The sequence below is a fragment of the Poromitra crassiceps genome (assembly GCF_964638095.1).
Source record: "Poromitra crassiceps genome assembly, chromosome: 26".
NCBI lineage: Eukaryota > Metazoa > Chordata > Actinopteri > Beryciformes > Melamphaidae > Poromitra > Poromitra crassiceps.
In genome coordinates, this window is record NC_139640.1 from 2428460 (window position 1) to 2449560 (window position 21101).

At 41.5% G+C, this 21101-nt stretch overlaps 1 protein-coding gene across 1 annotated transcript; it reads right to left on the reverse strand.

The window, feature by feature from the left end:
- Positions 1 to 1359: 1359 nt before the first annotated feature.
- On the reverse strand, positions 1360 to 19861 carry LOC310798884 (cell adhesion molecule CEACAM1-like; the record flags this gene model as incomplete). The annotated part of the gene is made up of 9 exons (XM_083661446.1): positions 1360 to 1397; positions 6589 to 6732; positions 11246 to 11500; positions 12042 to 12320; positions 15121 to 15180; positions 15628 to 15876; positions 17941 to 18216; positions 19232 to 19555; positions 19765 to 19861. 9 exons carry the CDS (start codon positions 19859 to 19861, stop codon positions 1360 to 1362), a joined length of 1722 nt encoding a protein of 573 aa, XP_083517572.1.
- Positions 19862 to 21101: the final 1240 nt, after the last annotated feature.

Here is a 21101-nt window from a genome sequence, read left to right on the forward strand (position 1 = left end):
AGCAGTTATCTCCTGCCAACACCATTCAAGGCTCGAATGGAGACATTTAGGCTACCTGTCTTTCGTGGCCATGGGCACTTTAACGTAATCCAGATGGTAACAGCTTGTACCCTGAGCTAAGAGGGTGGCCACTTTCTGAACACATGCTCATAGCTTTATTAAGCACCTGCATGCTTGTAATGTCATATGTAATGTCATATATTATGCTTGTAATGATTCAAAACTACTGAACATGTATCCTGCTCCCACCATCTTTCTTGCCACCTTCATGATCTTATCAAGGGCATTCTTCTCTCTAGTACCTGTCACGCCCTCAGTCTCAACTGGTCCCTAGGCTTTCCCTCTCTTTTTGTGTGTGTGTGTATGTGGTCCTGATTGCAGGAGATTGGACCCTGGTGTGCTGGAGTGGAGGCCTCGCCTGCACAGCTGCCGGCTATGACAATCAGCCTACAGCCTGGCTATATATACTCCAGCCAGACATCCAGTCTTCGCCGGATTATAGACTATGCTACGTCAGTCGTGTTACCAGCTAGTTCACATTCAGTCTTGCTCCTTTGTTCAGTGCTTGTGCTAACTGTCTCTCCATCTCCATGCCCAGGATCTCCTGCCTGCCTGTCTACCTGCATGCCGCAGCCTATGGACTCCTGCTCTGACCAGGCCTGCCAGCCTCTACCACCAGCCACACCGAACCTTTTATTAAAACTCTTTGTTACATCTGCCAACTGCCTTGCCTGCTTCTCTGCTCAAAAGCCACTTATTATACCGGGTCTTAACAGTACCAAGGTTGCCATACCAGCAGATAAGAGAAAATGAGACTCAATAAAGCTCATGCCAGTAAGTGCAACTTTGTAGAGGAAGTTCAGTGTGCGTGATCATCAAGATATAACGGGCATATAAAGAATAAAAGTCCTGTTGGGTTCATAGGGCAGCCATCATGTTAGTATAGCGATATCATCTTGCTGACATCGGCAATATCTTTGAAAGAGAGATGGACACTTCACCTGCCTGTCATTAAAAGAGTAGAGTTCAAAGTAGTAATAGCTGTAGATCAAATGTATTTGTCTGTTTCAAACCCTAATCATCATCTAGGCTAATTATTACTGAAGAAACCACGAGGCGAAGGTAAAGGAACAGTTCATGCAAAAATGAAAATTCTGTCGTCATCATCAGCTCACGCTCATGCCAGCTGAAAACACAGGTGAAGCTTGTCCATATAACAGTAACCTCCCTGTGTGTTTACTGTATATGGACAAGCTTCACCTGTGTTTCAACCTGTGAGATGACAGAATATTCATGTTCGGGGTGAACTGTTCCTTTAATGAAGAACGCATCCTACAGCCTCCCTAGAATAGGTTATGCTTACATGGAAGAGGAGGGAACCAGGTGTTGATTAACTGCTGCAAAGAGAGTTTGTGAGAATAGGGTGAGGGACACAGTGCCACACTGCCACCTAGTGTTTTAGGCAATGTTGTTACAAAGTACAAAAATAACAGGATAAAATCAAATAGGTCAGAATGAACCGAAATCAAGTATAGTTTCTGTATCAAAAATGACTTAAATTAGACATGCAATGCATTACATTTTGAAGATTTCATACAATACATTTTTTTAATAACTGTCTTTCACACATTCGGTCCTATACAGAATGATACCAACAGTAGCAGTGATCAGCAACAGATAAGCTGTAGTCTCCCAATCAGAATCGACCATGGTATAAACATGTTTATTTGCAATCCAATCTCTCTCTCTCTCTCGTTCTCTCTCTGTCTCAACCCAACTGGTCCAGGTCTGCTCGAGGTTTCTTCCTGTTAAAGGGTGGGGTTTTTCTTCGCCACCATCGCCAAGTGCTTGCTCATGTGGAAATCGTTTCAATCGTTGGGTATCAAACATGTTTTTTTTGTCTTAATTTGAAAGGCTTTGATCTGTTTTTGCAAATGAAATCTTCAGTCTTGTTTTCCAAAAACACTAAAACAGTAATAAAATTGGGAAACATTTGAGTTTATAGAAGCAAGTTTGAAGGCCATTTTCACAGACAAAAACATTTTACATGTTGAAGTCATAAATGAGTTGATAAGATGATTTTGCTAACAGTATTCAGATCACTGTTGGAGTCTTTGAATGAACGCTGTGCACTTCATAGTCTGAATTTGAGGAAGTTGGTGGATTATGTTTCTGAAAACACTTTCAGATAGATAATCAATACATCTGATACCCGGCTCGACCTGGCGGATTACACAACTGTTACAGAACAGCATCTGTCAGAAATCATCTGTCAAATCATCTGTCAAATCAAATGGGTCAGGATGAACAGAAATCAAGTATTTTCTGTATCAAAAATGACTCAATGTTAAATTAACAAACCATAATTGGATAAACATCCAATGCATTCATTTTGACAATTTCATACTGTACACATTTTTCTAAAATAAATGGGAAGCATCACCAGCAACAAAAACATGAAACTAACAGGAAAATAACCCTGAAACTAAAGCTAAAACAGAAAGTAGTCCAAATGCATTAAAAAAGAAAAGAAAAACAACAACAGGTTTGTTTATGTTTATGTTTATTTGCACATAGATACATAACATACAGTAATCAATAAAAAAAATAGCTCATTGTGCAGGAGAGGTTGGAAGCCAAAAATGGCTTATAAAGGTACCTCCCCCATATCAATTTCAACAGATATATTTTAAAAAGGAAAACAAATAAAAAGAACAAAAGAAAAACAGAAAAAATATTGCATAATAGTACGGTTTATAGACGAAACAATAAAATTAACAAAATCTAGAATTAGCAAGGAAATTATACAAGTTAGTTAAGTTAAGAAACACAACAAATTAAATAAAATGACAGTAGGGTCCTTTTCAGATGTTTCTTGAATGATGATAATGTAGGTATTGTTTTTAGTGATGGAAGTAAATTGTTCCAAAGAGATGGTCCTCTGTATTTCAATGAGTATTGGTTAAGGGAAGTCCGACAAAATGGAAGATGAAAGTCCTTAGAGTGTCTTGTGGAATATGAATGTATGTCTGAAGAAACTTTAAAAAATATTCTGAAAAACAATAGGTAAATCATGAGATAGGTGTACATATTTATACATGAATACACAAGTCTGATTATGTTAACATTATAAATTGACAAAAGTTTGTATTTACTGAAAAGAGGTTGAAGTCATGGTCAACTCAATCAATAGACTAAACTGTAAAAACATGATTCCATTGAATCAGTGCATGATTACAGGACAATACAGCCAATACAGTTATTCAGTTATTCATCCATTGGTCCAATGTTTACAGTCTTTCAAACACTAGCGGAATACCCGTCCCTGTGGGACTGGCCATTTACTCAGGCCTCACTCACAGAGTTGGCATGCAGCCGATCTCCTCTCTCCCCAGAGGCCTTTCATAGTCCACTTCCGTGGCTGATTCCAACTAGAGCTTAGATCGGGCCCAAAAAAACAAGCCCGACCCGACATGAGCTCGAGCCCCGTTCTGTCTGGGCCCGTCCCGTCGCGTCCCATTGGCTGCATTTATGGGCCCGGGCCCAGCCCGAACCCGAAATGTTCTTATTAAGTTGGCTGTTTATCTAAACCCTGTTGTCTGTTCAGTCTTATGAATACATAAGGTTTTAAGGTTACAATGTTATAACATTCTGATGATCACACCAAATATTACCCCAATTATATACAATAAATATCTGACCCGCGAGCACGGCCCAGTCCGACCCGGGCCCGAGGAATAGAAGGGATATTCTGGCCCGACCTGCCTCCGGCTGACTCTAATTCCAACTGACTCCAGAGCTCCTCCACTCAGTTGTCTTCCATCAGTAGCTAACGAACGGACCTCTCCATGGTGCTGAACCTGTGCTCACTCATTTTCGCCACTAATTAGCCATTTTTGCCCATTTAGTCAGCCCTAATTACCTAATTAAAAAATCCGGCTCTGTTAGGTCACCTGCAGGGGGTGCTCTTTCCACCTCCTGAAAGATTCAGCCCAATCACACGAAAATGGCATAGCTGTGGCCGAACACAATTTCTGCTCACTCACTCACACACTCACATTCACATTCTTACGGCTGAATCACTGCCGATCTTTCGTAAAAGACTAAAGACACACCTTCTCAGGCTCCATCTGGGCCCTTCTTGATCTAACTTCTTTCTCTCTCTTTCTAAAAAAAAACAAAAAAACAAAAACAAAAAAAACTAAACTTGTACCACTGTTCCTTCAGAGGTTGTAGTTGTCATAGACTGTGTTGCATAGTGGATTGCTCTATTGCTGACAAAAATGTGTTAATGTAAGTCGCTTTTGATAAAAGCGTCTGCCAAATGACGTAAAGTAATGTAATGTAATGTTATGGATTCAGTCCAAGACACCAATATCAGTCATCAGCAACAGATAAGCTGTACTCTCCTTTTACAGTGCGATGCTTGATGCCAGTTGGCATCTTCTTCTCGTCTTTAGGCTTACTAATGTCTGAATCGTATTTATGTGATATGAATAAAGGGTCAGAGAGAGAGAGAGAGGGGGGGGGGGTGGAGAGAGAGAGAGAGACAGACACACAGACACACAGATGGACAGACAGGAAGAAAAGAAAGAAATGCATTATTATACGCCTGACCTGCAGTATTGTTTCTGTAAAAAACAAAATAAATCATGATTTTTTTTACCCCATTCCTGTTCAGTTCCATAATATTAAAAGACAAAAATGGTGACTTACTCGATATGTGTGGCATACATCCCTGAATCCTGGCGATGGACTGGGCTTGGCTGGGGGAAGACGATAAAACACACCGCGTCAGTTGTAACTAGCTATGTACAGGTATAATACAGGAATATTTGATTTCATAATTCTGATACATAATTCTAGATGCTACCAATTTGTACAGTTTTGAAATTATGCTGAGTAAGATGTAAAGTAAATTGCTTAGAGTGCTTCTCTTCGTTTTAAATTGAAAAGGATTCTGGAAATAATAGTGAAATACGTAAATAATTAGATCAACTTGTAGCCATTATGTGGTGCAGCCCAACATGAACTTGATACTCACTCTTGGGGGCAGCGCTGGTCCTGTCGTTTTAAAGTTTTCATAAACTTGAGAATCTGTGTGTGTATTTGAGAGAGAGAGAGAGAGAGAGAGAGAGAGAGGGAGGGAGAGAGAGAGAGAGAGAGAGAGAGAGAGAGAGAGAGAGAGAGAGAGAGAGAGAGAGAGAGAGAGAGAGAGAGAGAGAGAGAGAGAGAGAATAGATTAAACCAGAGCAATCTAGTAAGAGAGTGGCACCAGCGGAGGTCCAAAATGCGTGACTCAGTAGCCAATGAATAGCCAAGAAGGGGAGTCAGGCTATGTTTGAATACTAAAATAAAGCCGATAATATATATATTATATATATATATTTGATTCTTTAAACGTCTGACCCTTTCAAAGTACATCACAAAACGGTCCATTTTGCGGCAACTCGACAGTGCTGCTTAATCCAGAACCTTACTTCCAGGAACTTTTGTGAGGTAAAACACTGGTCCATTGGAGTGAATGGAGATGGAGACTCTTCTATCTATATACACGGCATCTCACGCGCTACACGCGCTCGATTCCTAGACCTGCCCTGCAGCTCGCATACTGTACGCAGCTCGGCTGCTACACGGCCTCGCCCTGGCTGCTCCTTGATGGCATACTTAAGGGATGCTGGATCACCGGGCCTGGAGCTGGCAACATACAGTACAGCTGTCCATGGCTGAAGACAGGGGTCTGAAGCCAGACTCCCATTCTTTCAGTGTCTGCCCCGGGACTTGAAATTGCTCTTATGACATCACTGATGACATCATCAGTGGGACTCTTATGACATCACTGATGCTGTCACAACTGCTTTTATGACATCACTGATTACATCACAACCTCTTATGACATCACTGATGATGTCACAATGCCTCTGACATCACTGATGATGTGTGTGTGTGTGTGTGTGTGTGTGTGTGTGTGTGTGTGTGTGTGTGTGAATTTATGACATCACTGATGATGTCATCAGTGGGACAGACAGACAAACAAACAAACAGAGCCCTAGCTCCTATACTAGGACTGATGATGTCACAGTGGGATTTATGACATCACGGATGATGTCACATTAGGATTTATACATCACTGATGATGTCACAGTGGGATTTATGACATCATGATGTCACAGTGGGATTTATGGCATCACTGATGATGTCACAGTGGGACAGACACACAGAGCCTGGGATTTATGACATCACTGATGATGTCACAGTGGGACAATCACAGTGGGACAGACACACAGAGCCCGAGCTCCCATTTATGGTGGGGATAGATTATATTTCTGTGTGCTCTTTCCTTTTATCTATTTTATGTAAAGCACTTTGAATGGCCTCTGTGTGTGAAATGTGCTATATATCAATAAACTTTTGCCTTGAAGGTACCATGAGCCTTTTTATTTTTATTGCAAGGCTAAATATTAATCTAATTCTTGGTAGTTGTTCATTATAGGCACATCAGGTAACATATTGTTTTTTACAGAATGGATATACAGTGTTTTGGAGTGAAAGATTTCATATACATGTCACAGTCACCTTTGCTCTGACCTGATGCGTCACTGGTGCTGCGGGTGTGCTGAGCGTGTGGTGCCCTCTGACCCGCGGCTTGTGTTCTGGTGGGAGTGGGTGTCATCTGGTGCTCCTGCTGCTGCCCTGTGTCCTGGCTTCCTGCATTCCTCTGGGCCGGTCTATCTGAAGTGGATCAGGGATGAACAGACACATCACACTGTATACAAGCCTGTTTTAAGTTTTCATAATGTTTTCAAATCTATACATTCACACTCCAAGTGCTTTGGATTGGCTGTAACAAATAAAGTGCTGTATATACCTGTACCTGTTTGAACTCATTCAAGACAGATTTCTTTTTCTGATCGATTTTTGATAGAAAGTGTTACAGATAGTTTAATCCACTTTTCATTAAAAAGAAAAAAAGGAAAAGGACCATACTGTAAAGTGCTTTATACTGTAAGCATTTTCAAATGTATGGGATGTATGAGAAGTCAAACTGACATATCCCTTTTTATATGTCAAATAACTGCTTAAAAACAAACTGATCAGAAAAATGACCACTTGCACAGGCATTAGCATGATAATAACTATCTAAAATTATACAACCCACCTTTGGAAAGAAATTATCTGATGTGTACTGTGACTGTTTCGTTTGTGATTTCCCCATCCACTAACATGGGGAGGCGGGCCTTGTGACCTATACTGGCACCTGCTGCCAGAGCGGCGATCTAACATGCAGCGGCTTCACTGAACGGGACCAGATCCTCTGTCCATCTATTATATGTCGATGGTTTAGGTACAAATCTCAAATAAAAACACAATACAAAGGAAGGGGGGGATCCAAAATATCTAACTTAACATCCACTAGTGAGAATACTTGCTTATCCATTTCATGTATTATAATCAAAGCTTTCAAACAAACGGCTTGACTTTAGATATAGCCTAAGCAATTAAGCTTTTGTGTAGGAAGGAACAGAGTATTTTTTAAGTCAGTCTTACCCTGCTTTGAGATGTTTGCAGGTTCATTCCTGAACAATACAAAGCAAAGTGTTCCTACTTTAGTTGTTAGAACTTTCAGACCCTAATAAACACTGGCATCAACTTCCTTAAAACATGTCACTGTATTGAAACAAGCAAGTTCCTGTTTTAAGCTAAGGACAAACAATATGTATATACCTATAAGTGTCATAGCGTGCTAGCTGGACATTTACAACACAGTGCAGTACTTTATTGTTATGGTGCGTTATTAAACCTACCGCCGGTAAATGATGAAGAAGTAGAGAAGTGAAACAGTCACCACTGCCACCACCAGAGTGACAGCAACAGCTATTCCTGCAGCTCCTCCTGGACTTAGTGGAGGAGCACCTACACACACACACACACACACACACACACACACACACACACACACACACACACACACACACACACACACACACACACACACACACACACACACACACACACACACAATCACAATCGTATGCTTACCGACTACAACTAGCCTTACTTTTTGGTCTATTCACAGCATCTTATTTTAAAGTACTAGATGAATCAAGGAGAATGTCCAAAGATAATACATTATCTCTTATTTTTGCAGTGAAACAGCCATGTATAGATTTGGGTTAATTTGCTATTGATCTTTATTACATTGTATTGTATTAGACGTAGGTAGCGGCTATCAATCTTTCATGTTGTCCACTGCCAGTTTGATGCCGGTTCCTCCATGACCAAAAGCTGAATGAAAATAGTTTGTACGATGAGTACTAAAATTCTATTTTCTTTGCACATTATTAATTGATTTGATTGTTCAATAATGGTTTTGCGGATCAATTCTTCATTTAAAGGAAAACTTTAGCACTTTTCAACCAGCTTTATATCATTACAATGTGGGTATGCAGATGAACTTCAAGTTCAACCGACAAGTGTTTCTAGGGGGAGTTAATTGATTGATATTGAGAATACACCTGGCCAGTGCTAGTAGACTAGAGAGAGCCGGTAACACACATGGCTAACTAGCACCGGCTAATAATGACAGCCCGCGGGGCAGGAAGGATGTATCTTGACACACAGCAGTTAAATGGACATTCTTTTGGATTTCACCGACTATTGCATTTCTGTGAAGGTCTGGCTATGCAGTTAGCATGGTAGTTAGCCTCTCAGTTGAGCAGAGCGCATGCATTCAGGCAATGTCTCGTCATACACGCGTGGTCAATGGGTCAGCATGGGGGAAATCCTCCCGTTCTCCCCATTCAGCATAGTTAGCATTTAGCTGCTAGCCCATAGGCAGACAGGATCGGGGATTCAACCCCCGTACTAAACGCACATCTGAACAGGTATCTGTACCTGCTCTTGAATCCCCAACCCTGTAGTGTAGAGCGGCAGCACCTTCCGCTGGTGAGATATATGGGGTCCCCCCCCCCACACTGTCTATTCTCGCGCGCCAGCCGTAGTAACATTTCGTGGGCGTTCCCCCACACAGACCTACTGATACTACTACACCCCCGTTGAAGTGCCATGGTAGAATCTATGACCTGTTAGATGGACAATCACTTCTCCCACTTCACTGAAACTCCAACCACCTTCTTGAATGGCGGTGATCTACAAAAGACGGGACTGGTAGCTACATGAAGCAGATGGTTGGGCTCTCCAACCACTACAGACCAAAGACGTCTAGCGGGGCCTACCGGGGTCAAGGACGGAGCCGACTCACCACTACAGTATTGGTGAGCTAAACTGCTTCATTCGTGCATGTAAATCAACCCTCCAGTCCTGATCTTTTTCCCATAGGTTGAGGCCACGTCTCGTCATAGACGCTGGTTTAGCTGGCTCACCCAGTCAGGGTGAGGTAAATTCCCCCGTTCTATCCATTCAGCAAAGTTAGAATTTAGCTGATAACCCAGCCCAGGCAGACACGATCGGGGATTTAACCACCGCAGTAAACGCACATCTGAGCAGACGTCTTGTGTTCTGCTCTAGAATCCCCAAACATGTAGTTTAGAGCCGCAGCACCGTCTTTTGGTGAGTCAGCCCATGAGATATATGGGCGGTTTTACCCCACTCGCGCGCCAGCAGTTTAACATTTTTGGGCGTTCCCAGACATGCTGCGGACTGTCTCTATTGTTACGTATATTCTAATTCTAATACCTGTTGCCGAGCCTCCTCATTAGAATTATCTTGCTTATGCGCAGGCATCGGTGGCTCGGGACATATATGAGAGGGCATTACATTGCATGACTGCTAGCTGTTAAAAAGACAGGCCATATATTAAGATGACAGTTTACATACCCCTTTACAACCAGAATATAACAGCTCGTTAAGCCTCCTGACCCACGTGTTCGTGGATGCATGCACGTATTAAAGGAACACTCCGCCCATTTTCAACCAGCTTTGTATCATTAGAACATCAGTAGTATATCAGAAAACTGTAAACTGTTTTGAAGTCTGTCATTTAATTTGACAGTTATTGAGTGTTAAAGTGTGGACCAGTGACATCACTGGTCCACACTAACTCAAATTAATAACTCATTAACTCAAATCCACTCTCAATAAGTGTCAAACTATTCATCATTCATCTAGTTTGACAGTTATTGAGAGTTGATTTGAGTTAATGAGTTATTAATTTGAGTTAGTGTGGACCAGTGATGTCACTGGTCCACACTTTAACACTCAATAACTGTCAAATTAAATGACAGACTTCAAAACCATTTACAGTTTTCTGATATACTATTGATGTTCTAATGATACAAAGCTGGTTGAAAATGGGCGGAGTGTTCCTTTAATGAGTCAATCCCAATCTCCAATAACAGACACATTGTGCGCACAGTTTCAAGATCGACTCCACTTCTGGGAAGTCTGTTGTTTTTCCACACTATAGCTTATATCCCAATTTCAGATAGATAGAGAGTTGGTTGAAAATTGGTAAAAGTTCTCTTTTAAAGCCACTCATGTAACTCTGTAAGAATTTTATTAGTCTGCATTTCTCCCAGTGGTCTAAATGTTTTGTCAGAGACTAGAGGAAAATGGGTGGAAACACAGAATCCTTGTGATTTCCTTGGCATGAAAATGGACAATAAAATATATCAGCACACAATCCAGGCAATCGGCACCTACAGTACTAACCCATGATATCAGTAAGGCCTTCAAAAACACATACAGTATTGTGGGTTTATTATTCATTGTCTTTCACTTCCCAGAATGACTAAGGAACTTTGGCCATGTTCAGACTAGGAGGCCAAATCTGATTTGTGAACTTTAGTGACCTATTAATGACTATATCCAGATTGGTTTAATGAGTCTGGACGCTCCAAGTCTGATTTCTGTCACTTGTACCAAACAACATATGGAGGTAGTTTCCAATCTGCTTTCGACTGATGTGACTTGAGTGCCGACGCGCAGATCCACCAAATCTGATTTGAACGTCACTCGCAACTCGTCATCAAATGCTTCTGCGCAGGAAAACCACGTCACCAACGTACGTATTTACTGACGCCCACGTCGTTACCATAGCAACCCATGCAGATAGGCTGTTTAGGTCTGGACACACAGATCCGACTTGAGAATCAGATTTGTGGCAGTGCGGACACACTCCCAAATCAGATTTGGGAAACCAATCAAGATAATGATGATTAATGACTTTATCAGCAAATCAGATTTGCCTGTAATGTGAACATGGCCTTAGTTTGTCGGATCATACCTTTTATCTGCATGGAGTGGCTGGCATTTGCATGTTTATCTAGGACATCATCAAAGGCTCTGCAGGTGTAGGTCCCACTGTCGCCATAGCTGGCCTTCTCTATGACGTATCCGGCTCCAGCTGTGTCTTCTTGCAGTCCATTGAAGAACCAGGTGAAGGCTGCAGGTGAGAAGGTCGTAGCAGAGCAGTACAGGACAACAAGAGTGTCCACTGTGGCTGTGGCCGGACCCAGTATGCGCACAGCATCCGGTCCATCTGGGAGAACAGGGAGAGATTGCATACATTATGATGCTTTTCAAAGGATCATTATACTTTTCAAGTACTTGGTTGACAAAGCCAAGGACTTGGAACAACATTTTTACCGTGGCGCTGGACCAGCGGTCCTGCCGGGGTCATAAAATGGAAAAGTTAGGACAGTCAGTCAGTCAGTCAGTCAGTCAGTCAGTCAGTCAGTCACTCACTCACTCACTCACTCACTCACTCACTCACTCACTCATTGACTTTTAGTGCGTTTAGCCGTAGCTAGGGATAGGAAGGTGCTAGAGTCAGGATTCTAGGGGTGGGTAGGAATAGTGGCTATAGAGGCTAGTTATAGTCTGTAGCCTATCATATATTCTATTCAATTCAATTCAATTCAATTTATTGTTGTCCACAATGTTTTCCACCTTTTTGTGTGTTATGCTGGGTATCCCCAGATGCATCTCACACAATTAAGTAATCAAGTCAGAAACATAAGCAGAAAAGTCAAAGCACGGCGCAAATAACAGCACACACAGTGGGTTTGATCTTTACTCACAGTTTACCGCCAGTCTATAAGAAGCATTCGCAGAGCTGAACGGGTTGCTGAGCCGACATAGGTATTGTCCGTCATCGCTTATGTTGACGGGGCTGATAGAGACCGTCTTGTCGTTGTCCAAGAATGTGACCCTGTCGCTGGCGTGCAGAGGCTGGCTGTCCTTCATCCACTCCGTGGTGCTGATGGTGCCGGACGTGGCATCGCAGGTCAGGTTGGTGGAGCTTTGGCCTTCTATCAGGATGTCATCAGGGCCGGTGATGGAGGCGCCTCTTACATCCTCTGTTCAACAAGAAAAAGCAATCATGGTAGTCTGATAACGACAAATACAACCGCTGGAAAAGTGGCCGTGATCCTTCAGGCCCGTAGCTACCATTGAGGACACCGAGGTCATGACCTCGGTATTTTCAACCCAAAAAAATAAAAAAATAAAAAATATATAATATATATATATTTTTTTTAAATTTCCCCGGCCCCCAGATCTATTCATCTCTCATTGATGTTTTAAAGCCCTCATAAATTAACATGATATATGACAGTTGATCAGAAATGCAACAATTTGCTTCCTCTCTGTGTGCTATAGAAGGAAGAGACATAACTCACAACATTCAGATTTTGCATTGAGGCTAGATTGGGGCTAGACTTTGGGGACAGTTCTATTGAAGTGAATGGGTAGGTAACTCCCCTGTAAAGTGATGTTTGTGTAGATGGGCCATTGTATTTAATTGAGCAGTATTCTGCCGTGTGACCTGTATGCAGAATATAAATTATATTATATCGGGAGATATTTATTTTTTGCATCATTTTAAAGCAACAGCACAGTAAGGAGGATATTAATCTAACATGATGTCTGTAGTTCTTTATAGATCTAGTCTCTTTATTTAGCTCTCAAAGTGCACCAGATTGAAGCATTTTACTTTAAAATGGACAACATTTTCTAAAACTGGGGGGGGCACAACCCCCCTGGGCACCCCATGCCGCGCTAAAATGACCTCGGTATTTCTCTAACCCTGGCTACGGGCCTGTGATCCTTGGTTATTCACTCACCGTACACTGTCAGCCTTGTTGCACCTTGGTGGATCCCACCTGTAGTGTTTCTAATGCTGACACTGTATTCTCCTCCATCATCTGTAGTTACATTCAGGAGCTGTAGAGATCCTGTAGATCTGTCGAAATTTACCCTGCCTTCGTACAATGTTGTTACAATGTTGGATGTTACCATAGGGATATCTTCAAAAGTCCAGTTGACTGATTGAATCGGCAACACTGCTGGAGTGAGAGCGGGGGTGAAAGTGACGTCCCCTCCCACAGCTCCACTCAAAGACCCTGGTGGGAGCACAGCTGATCCCAGACCTGAGACTGGTATAAAACAGTTAGGTTGGATTTTAGTCACACAATGAAATATCTACACAGGGTCATCAAGCAAAAATAATTCAAACAATCCATTTGAACAGAAACCTTCAAACCCAGCTGAAGTAAAATATTACAGAGGAATCCCTTCACTGTTTCTGCCTATGTATGGGTTTTATGTCAATGGCTTAAGTCAAATCAAGGGTCATGTTGACTCCATAAAATCACCTGGACGATTTCATACGCAAAATCTTATCCATGCCATTGGAGTACATTATATATAACATCAATATAATATAACAATATGACATATCACATCTCCTGTAGTTTATTATAACAAATTAAATCACATGAGAATTTCCAAGAAGACCGCTGAGCTGATACTTTATCACACCCATGTCTTCTGGGTGAAGACTGCCAGTTACACAAAGAAGCCACATACTGTATTTCCTGTATCCAAAAGCTTTTTAGGTTTACCTGTGAGTGCAGAGAGGAACGTGTAAATCCAAGTATTCTCCATGACTGGTGATCTGAGTCACTCGCTCCTGGTCTGGAATGGTGATCAGCTTCTTCCAAAATGAATAACACAAGAGTCCAGGAAGGAAGAACTTCCCTTTTACCATAAACCATCCTGACCTTTGGTTCACGTGATTGTGACTGGTGGTTGTTAAACCACCTGTGCAAATATTTTAACAACCATGCGCACGTTTATTTGCAATCCCAACATGCACACAATGAACTTTAATGATCATATATATAATATATTTGGTATCATTATTAATAGTAGTTACAGATTTCAATAAGTGTGTCAATTAATGTAATTGTAATCCTCTGTGTGCCTTTCAACATTGTCTCAGGAATGAGGTAGCATCAAAGAGTCTTGAGTCAAAAGATTTTATTACAATTTACACACACATTTTGAATGTTCTGCAATTCAGCTGATTTCACAAGTCCCGCCGTCATAAGCAAAACGCCTCTGGGATGGAGAAATCGGAGGGAATCGTTCACAAAAAAGCGGTCTTTAATTTCAGAGTGAGAGAAACAAAAAAACTGTTTTGATTTCGATTCTAATGGGATCAAACAAGCAGATATATCATGGATGATTAATCTCACCAGTTTGATCTAGACTGGCACTTCCTGCTCAGTTTCTACCAGGGCCGGCGCCAGGATGAAATGACTGAGGGGGCTGTTATAACTGGCGAGGGGGCTGATTTTTTTTTTTTTTATGATATTTTTATATCGGAAAACATAGGTTATATACCCGCTATGCCTATTTTTGGACTTTTTAACCATAATAACCTCTGAAAAGCGCAATAACAACACAAGAAAGACTATTATTCAAAATCAAATAAAACATTTATTTCACAGATTAAGGCATTAATAGAGGTTCAAGGGTTCATAGGTTCAAATTTAATAAATAGCTACATCTCTGACACCTTGTGACAACCAAAGCACAGCAAATAGCGCTTCCCTGCCAATTCTGAAACAACAGAGCTATGTTTACAGGGGGTAGCCTACATCAACTTAAACTGATCAAATTTGATGAAGACTGCAGAAACAGCAGCCTAAACATGTCGGGTACAAACATTGCCTAACTGGCCTTTATAGATTAACTATTCTTAAAAAAAAAAAAAAAATCAAGTGAGGGGGCCGAAAATTGAACTGAGGGGGCTAAGCCCCCTTAGGCCCCCTCGTGGCGCCGGGCCTGGTTTCTACACCTTCAGTGATCCACCCAGTGTCAGTGAGCTGATCACCAGCACTGAAAATGACCAGTAGGGAGCAGCACAGGAAGCTGTAAAAGCCAAAGAAGACAATTACAAGTATTACTATCCTATGAAATCCCACCCACTCTTATGATGTAATAGTGAATGACACTATGGGATTTAGCCTATAATTATTATTTTTTTAATTAAAGGAACACTCCGCCCATTTTCAACCAGCTTTGTATCATTAGAACATCAGTAGTATATCAGAAAACTGTAAACTGTTTTGAAGTCTGTCATTTAATTTGACAGTTATTGAGTGTTAAGGTGTGGACCAGTGACATCACTGGTCCACACTAACTCAAATTAATAACTCATTAACTCAAATCAACTCTCAATAACTGTCAAAGTAAATGACAGACTTCAAAACAGTTTACAGTTTTCTGATATACTACTGATGTTCTAATGATACAAAGCTGGTTGAAAATGGGCAGAGTGTTCCTTTAATGAAAAATAAATGTATGCGTGGATCTCACCTCTGAGACTCACAACGGTGGAGTTTTCCAGCTTGGTCACCTTATTGCCGGCTGTGCAGGTGTAGTTGCCAGTGTTTGCTGCCTCCATCCTCTCTATGACATACAGGGAGTTATTAACGTGCGTCTCGTTGCCGTTGAACATCCAGCTGAAGGTTGCTGGTGGAACAGAGTCAGCTGTGCACTGCAGGGCCACTCTGTGGCCAGGTGGGGCTGAAGCTGGTCCAATTATTGATATGTTATGTGGTCCAACTGTACAGTGAAGAGGAATATACACACTGTATCAAAACCACTGTTATGAAATGTTATGGAGAGCAGAGTTACACCAAACCAAAATGAAAGCACCCTAATCAAGAAATTGAATTCAACCGAAGGTTTTTCATTCTCTTAACACATTCACTGCCAGCCTTTTTTTTTTTTACTGTAGGTAGCTTTTGCCAGAGGGTTTTTTTGAGGATTCTGGCTCATTTTACAAGAGCCAAGGATAATTTTCTGCTTGGAGTTTGTCAACACAAAGTTCACAAAAGTACTAATAGAATGTGTGCTTTCTCTGTCTAAAAGAGTTAGTTTGTAGAGTTAGTAGTTATGTAGATATTAGCCGTTGAGTACAGCATGGTTTCAGCGTCTGAGACAAAAAGCTGAGATAATCGCAGTTTTGTGAAATTCAATATCAAACAGTCACTTTAACCATTTATTTTTGGCATCAGTGAGACATCAGACATAAACAATATAGTTCTGAACAGTAATTTCCTCCATAGCAGCACCCGCACCCCCTCTCCTTACAACTCCTCCCTCCGTGGGCGTGTCTGGTGGATTTCAGCAGCGTTTGTCAGTCACAAGCCAGTCTCTCCTGCCTGTCTGAGCAGTGAGCAGCAGCCTCTCTCTGGCGGCCCCGTGGATGTGGCTTAATCCGTTCTTGGATTTTCGGTTGAGAGCTTTGACGAAGCCTTGTGTGACTCTGGCTTTATGCTGCGCGCTTCAAAGTGTGCTTTCCACCCAGTCCACCTTTGGAAGCCCCCACCGCCGTGCGCCCGTGTGAAAGGTTTTCGCCTACAGTATGAGAATGAGGCTCGTTCGCTTCTGGGTCCTCGGTTGAGCTCAGCTGGAATGCGTGCGTTTCTGGCCAAACAACACTCAATAGTCTGAGCACCGTCGCCACTCAGTGGGTCGGCGGAATGGATTGCACACGCCCGGCGGCTCTAACAGTATAATAGAAGATGCAAAAGGGCCAGATCAACGATCCACCGTCAAAAAAAAAAAAACGATTTTTTTGACGTATCCATACGTCGCTGGCAGGCAACGGTTGGATTCTGCTTGACGTATCAGTACGTCGTTGGCAGTTAACGTGTTAAAAGACATTTTGATCTAAAGTCTTGAAATGCTTGGGATTTGTTGCTTGGGCAAATATAGGCCTAATTAGTGAAGTTAATGCTGTCAAAATGAGTACGGATCCGCACCACATGGAATGTGTGATAAGTAATCTGATAAGTACAAGGTTTAATCAATTATATCTGTTGTGATTTGTGGTAACATGACTAAGCATTTAGAGGGCACATTCAGACACATAAGGTAATGCAAAGTCATCAATGTGTTGTTATATAAAGATGGGCAAAAGAGGAAGTAGAACAGGTGCCTGCTTGAGTAATGCATTGGATGGTCGAGCAGAATATGTGGAAATGTTCCAATGGAAAGCCACATTGAGGAAGGTCAAATAGCGAACTCGGCCTGAGTTCCCTATTTGACCTTCCTCAATGTGGCCACCTTGGGACACCTGTGACTTTCCAGCCAGCTCTCCCAGCATCTATGATGACTGACGAGACATCGCCTCAACCTAAAAAAAAAAGCCTTTGCCTTTCCATCAGGCAAAGGGCGGCTCTAAATAATCTAAAATATAATATAGTTTTGATTTGTTTGACAATTCTTTTTTGGTCACTGTAATTTCATTTGTGTTATTTCATAGTGTTGACGTCTTTACTATTGTTCTAGAATGTTGGAAATTATAAAATAAATAACAAATAAATAAATAAATAAATAAATACTGTAAATAAATACATACATACATACATACATACATACACATACGTACATACATACATACATAAATAAATAAATAAATAAATAAATAAATACAAATAAATAAAAAATATGGTGTGCCCAAATGTTTGACTGGAAGTGTTGTAGTCCATTAAAAAAAGGTTCACTGATAATTCTCTCTATTTTTTTTTTACACTAAATATATAACATTTTCAGTCGTCCCCCCCCGGACTATCTCCATGGAAGCGGCTTGGGGCATGTCACATTGAGCAGTATACTCACAGTTGACCGTGAGATTATGGGCTGCCGTCATGCTGCTGACTGGGTTGCTGAGTCGGCAGAGGTAGGTGCCGTGGTTGGTGCTCTGAACAGGGTTTATGAAGACCATTCTTTTGTCATTGGAGAAGCTGACTCTGCCACTGGGATACAGAGGCCGGCCATCCTTCATCCACTCCCTGGTGCTGATGGAGCCAGACGCGTCGCAGCTTAGGTTGGCGGAGCTTTTATCTTCTATCAGAGTGGCTGTGGGGCTGCTGATGGTGGCTCCAGTTATCAGTGCTGCCAGGAGACAAGACATTGGGTATGAATCCACCAAATCACAAAGAATATGCAATGTTGACAATGCAACAGTAAATAATGTTGATGTAACTTTATTCTTCTTCATTGCTCTGTTTTGATATTGTTGGCTATGTCTATTGTTTTTGTGCGTTGTATAGAGGGTATGCATGTGATGTCACAGAGGCAGAAGTCACTGTGGGGTCACGCCCACTGAGTCACAGCAAGACTGAGCTTGAATGCAGTAATCAGCCTAGATAACTGACACCTGCTGCTCAGGGAGGAATTTGACACTCATTTTGACACTAGTTCCCGATTGAGGGGGCGTGTTCCAGTGGGTGTGCATACCCTCTATTGTATTTTATTGATTGATTGATTGATTGATTGATTGATTGATTGATTGATTGATTGATTGATTGATTGAATCGTGTCCATTCTAACTATTTAACCATCTTGTGAAGCCAAACGCAAATTTCCACTGCGGTGGACAATAACATTCTATTTTATTCTACTGATTTTGGTGCTGATCAAATTAGATTTCATGAAATGATTACCCAGCATTAATTAGTGCTGGTTTTTCAGTGACGATTAGTTGACATTATTGGGGCCAGCTAATATATGGGGTGGCTGTCCAAAATAATCAAAAATCAAAATTAACTTATGGACTTACAAAACAATATCTATGTACAATAATGTCACGAGATAGCAACACTTCTAATTGAAGACCTCTATTCCAAAATTCTACATACCTGTAACCATTTTGGAAAGAAATAATTTAGTATAATCCATAGCAGTTGGGATTTTTCTTATGTATTTATTCTCTTCAAGTCATGTTGTTCCAGTTAAAACATTAAACATCACTAACATATACATAAACAGGATGCATTTTTTTTAACATATTTTTTTACATGTGCGATAGTTCTCATCGCAAAACATAGTAAAAACACAAAATGTGCCATCTTTAACACACAGATGTGTTATAGATGACACTATCCATTTTAAGAGTGAGCCAACCTACCATACACATTCAGTGTGATCGTCCCCTGAGCCTGCAGCCCTCCATCGGGTATGATGCTGACGGTGTACTCCCCGCTGTCCCCCATCGCCAGACTCCGGAGCTCCAGGCCCCCCGTGGTCCGGTCTAACGTGATCCTGTCGCTGTACCCCGGCGCAATCTCGTCCGAGCTGGTGGTGGAGGTGATGATGTTCTCAGTTTTGAAAGTCCAGCTGACAGAGACGAAGGGCTTCGCCGGAGGGCTGAGGGTGGTGGTGAACTTCACCTTACCCCCCACAGCTCCGCTCAGGGGTCCCAGTGGTAGGATGCCGTCGCCCACACACATCCCTACATGGAATTAAACGTAATAGTGTGAGCAGGACTACTTCTGAAAGTCCTGGCAGTCCAGGACCTGTCTAAGCATAATGAAGAGCCATAATGTACAGAAAGATAATCTTGGTTATGAATTAAAAAAAAATATATATATATATATAGTATTTAACAAATCACTATTTCCTACAAAAAAAAATCCAACAATTATCTGAATTTAAACCTACCTGATAAAACAAGCACCATTGTGGCTCTTAATATCTTGTAGTCCATGGTGAATAACAGCTTGGTAATGTGGTTGTCCCTGTCTGAAGGCAAAGACATGGTCGCTCGCTCTTTTTATGTCCCAAACCCACAACGCAGAACCAGAACCAGCCCCCCGTGAAGAGCGCAAACAAAGTTTACGACACCACTGTGTACACACACTCAAAAGCCTGGGTACATGTCCAATCAGAGCTCCCCCCAGGCTCGGCTTGATGGAAACATGCTAGGATCAAAGAAATGATGGTCAGTCATGTTTAAGAAACAATAACTGTTAAGACATAAATCCACTTTATCGTCAAGATAATCCAAAATTCGAATGGAAAAAAAATCAGAAATGATGCAACTGAAATATAATAGATTTGATCGTTTACTCCCCTTATGATTTCAACGTGTACAGCACGCATCATTTATTGATAATCAAAGCCTGAATTAAAGCCATTTAATTAATTGTTTTATCATTTCGCTGACATTCTTATCCAGTGTCATTTACAATGAGCACAACAGTAGAATGAAAGTAAAATTAGTAGAATAATCTTAAATTGGTTGATCCCCAACATTCCAAACAACCATAGTGAAGAATAAGGGCATGTATTTTAAAGGCTTCTGGTGGTAAATATGAAGTAGTAAGTGTATTATGCTGTTTGCATAATGTATGAGAGGCAAGAGGTATATATGTAGCAGAGGACTTTAGAAAGGTATTGTGCATCAGATTTACGAGCTCCTAAGTGAGTGGTGTTGGACCTCTTTGGGGCTGGTGTTTGAGAAGGAGCAGTGGGCCGCAGCATTCCTGGAGGAGGAGGATCAAAGCCATCATGGGTCACAGTAAGAGCAGGCCGCACACCCAGGAGACATTCAGCCTCCATCAGACGGCTTTACAAACAGGCCAGTGGTTTTATGTCTCTATATGGATTTCAGTAAGGCTGGCTTATACACATGATAGGTGGAAATAGTTCAGGACATTCCCTAACTTCAGGAATGTTTATTATTACTTATACTTATACTATAATATTTACTTATTTTTTGTTATGAACTATCGTCCACACTGATTCTCGGTCCCGTAAGTGACGCACCTGTCCCAAAACTGTGTGACGTAAGAATGGGACGAACCGAAACAATGTGGCATTGTCACTGTGACACTGATGCTGTGTCACATGTGTCTGTCATTCCCGGCATGTGACTGTAGGGAAGATGACACTTCGGTCAACAAAAGGTGGGTTTCATGACGTGTGGCCAGTGGCCACTCAAGACAATACTGTATTGTACTGTAAGTGACCGACAGAATACAGAATACACAAAATAC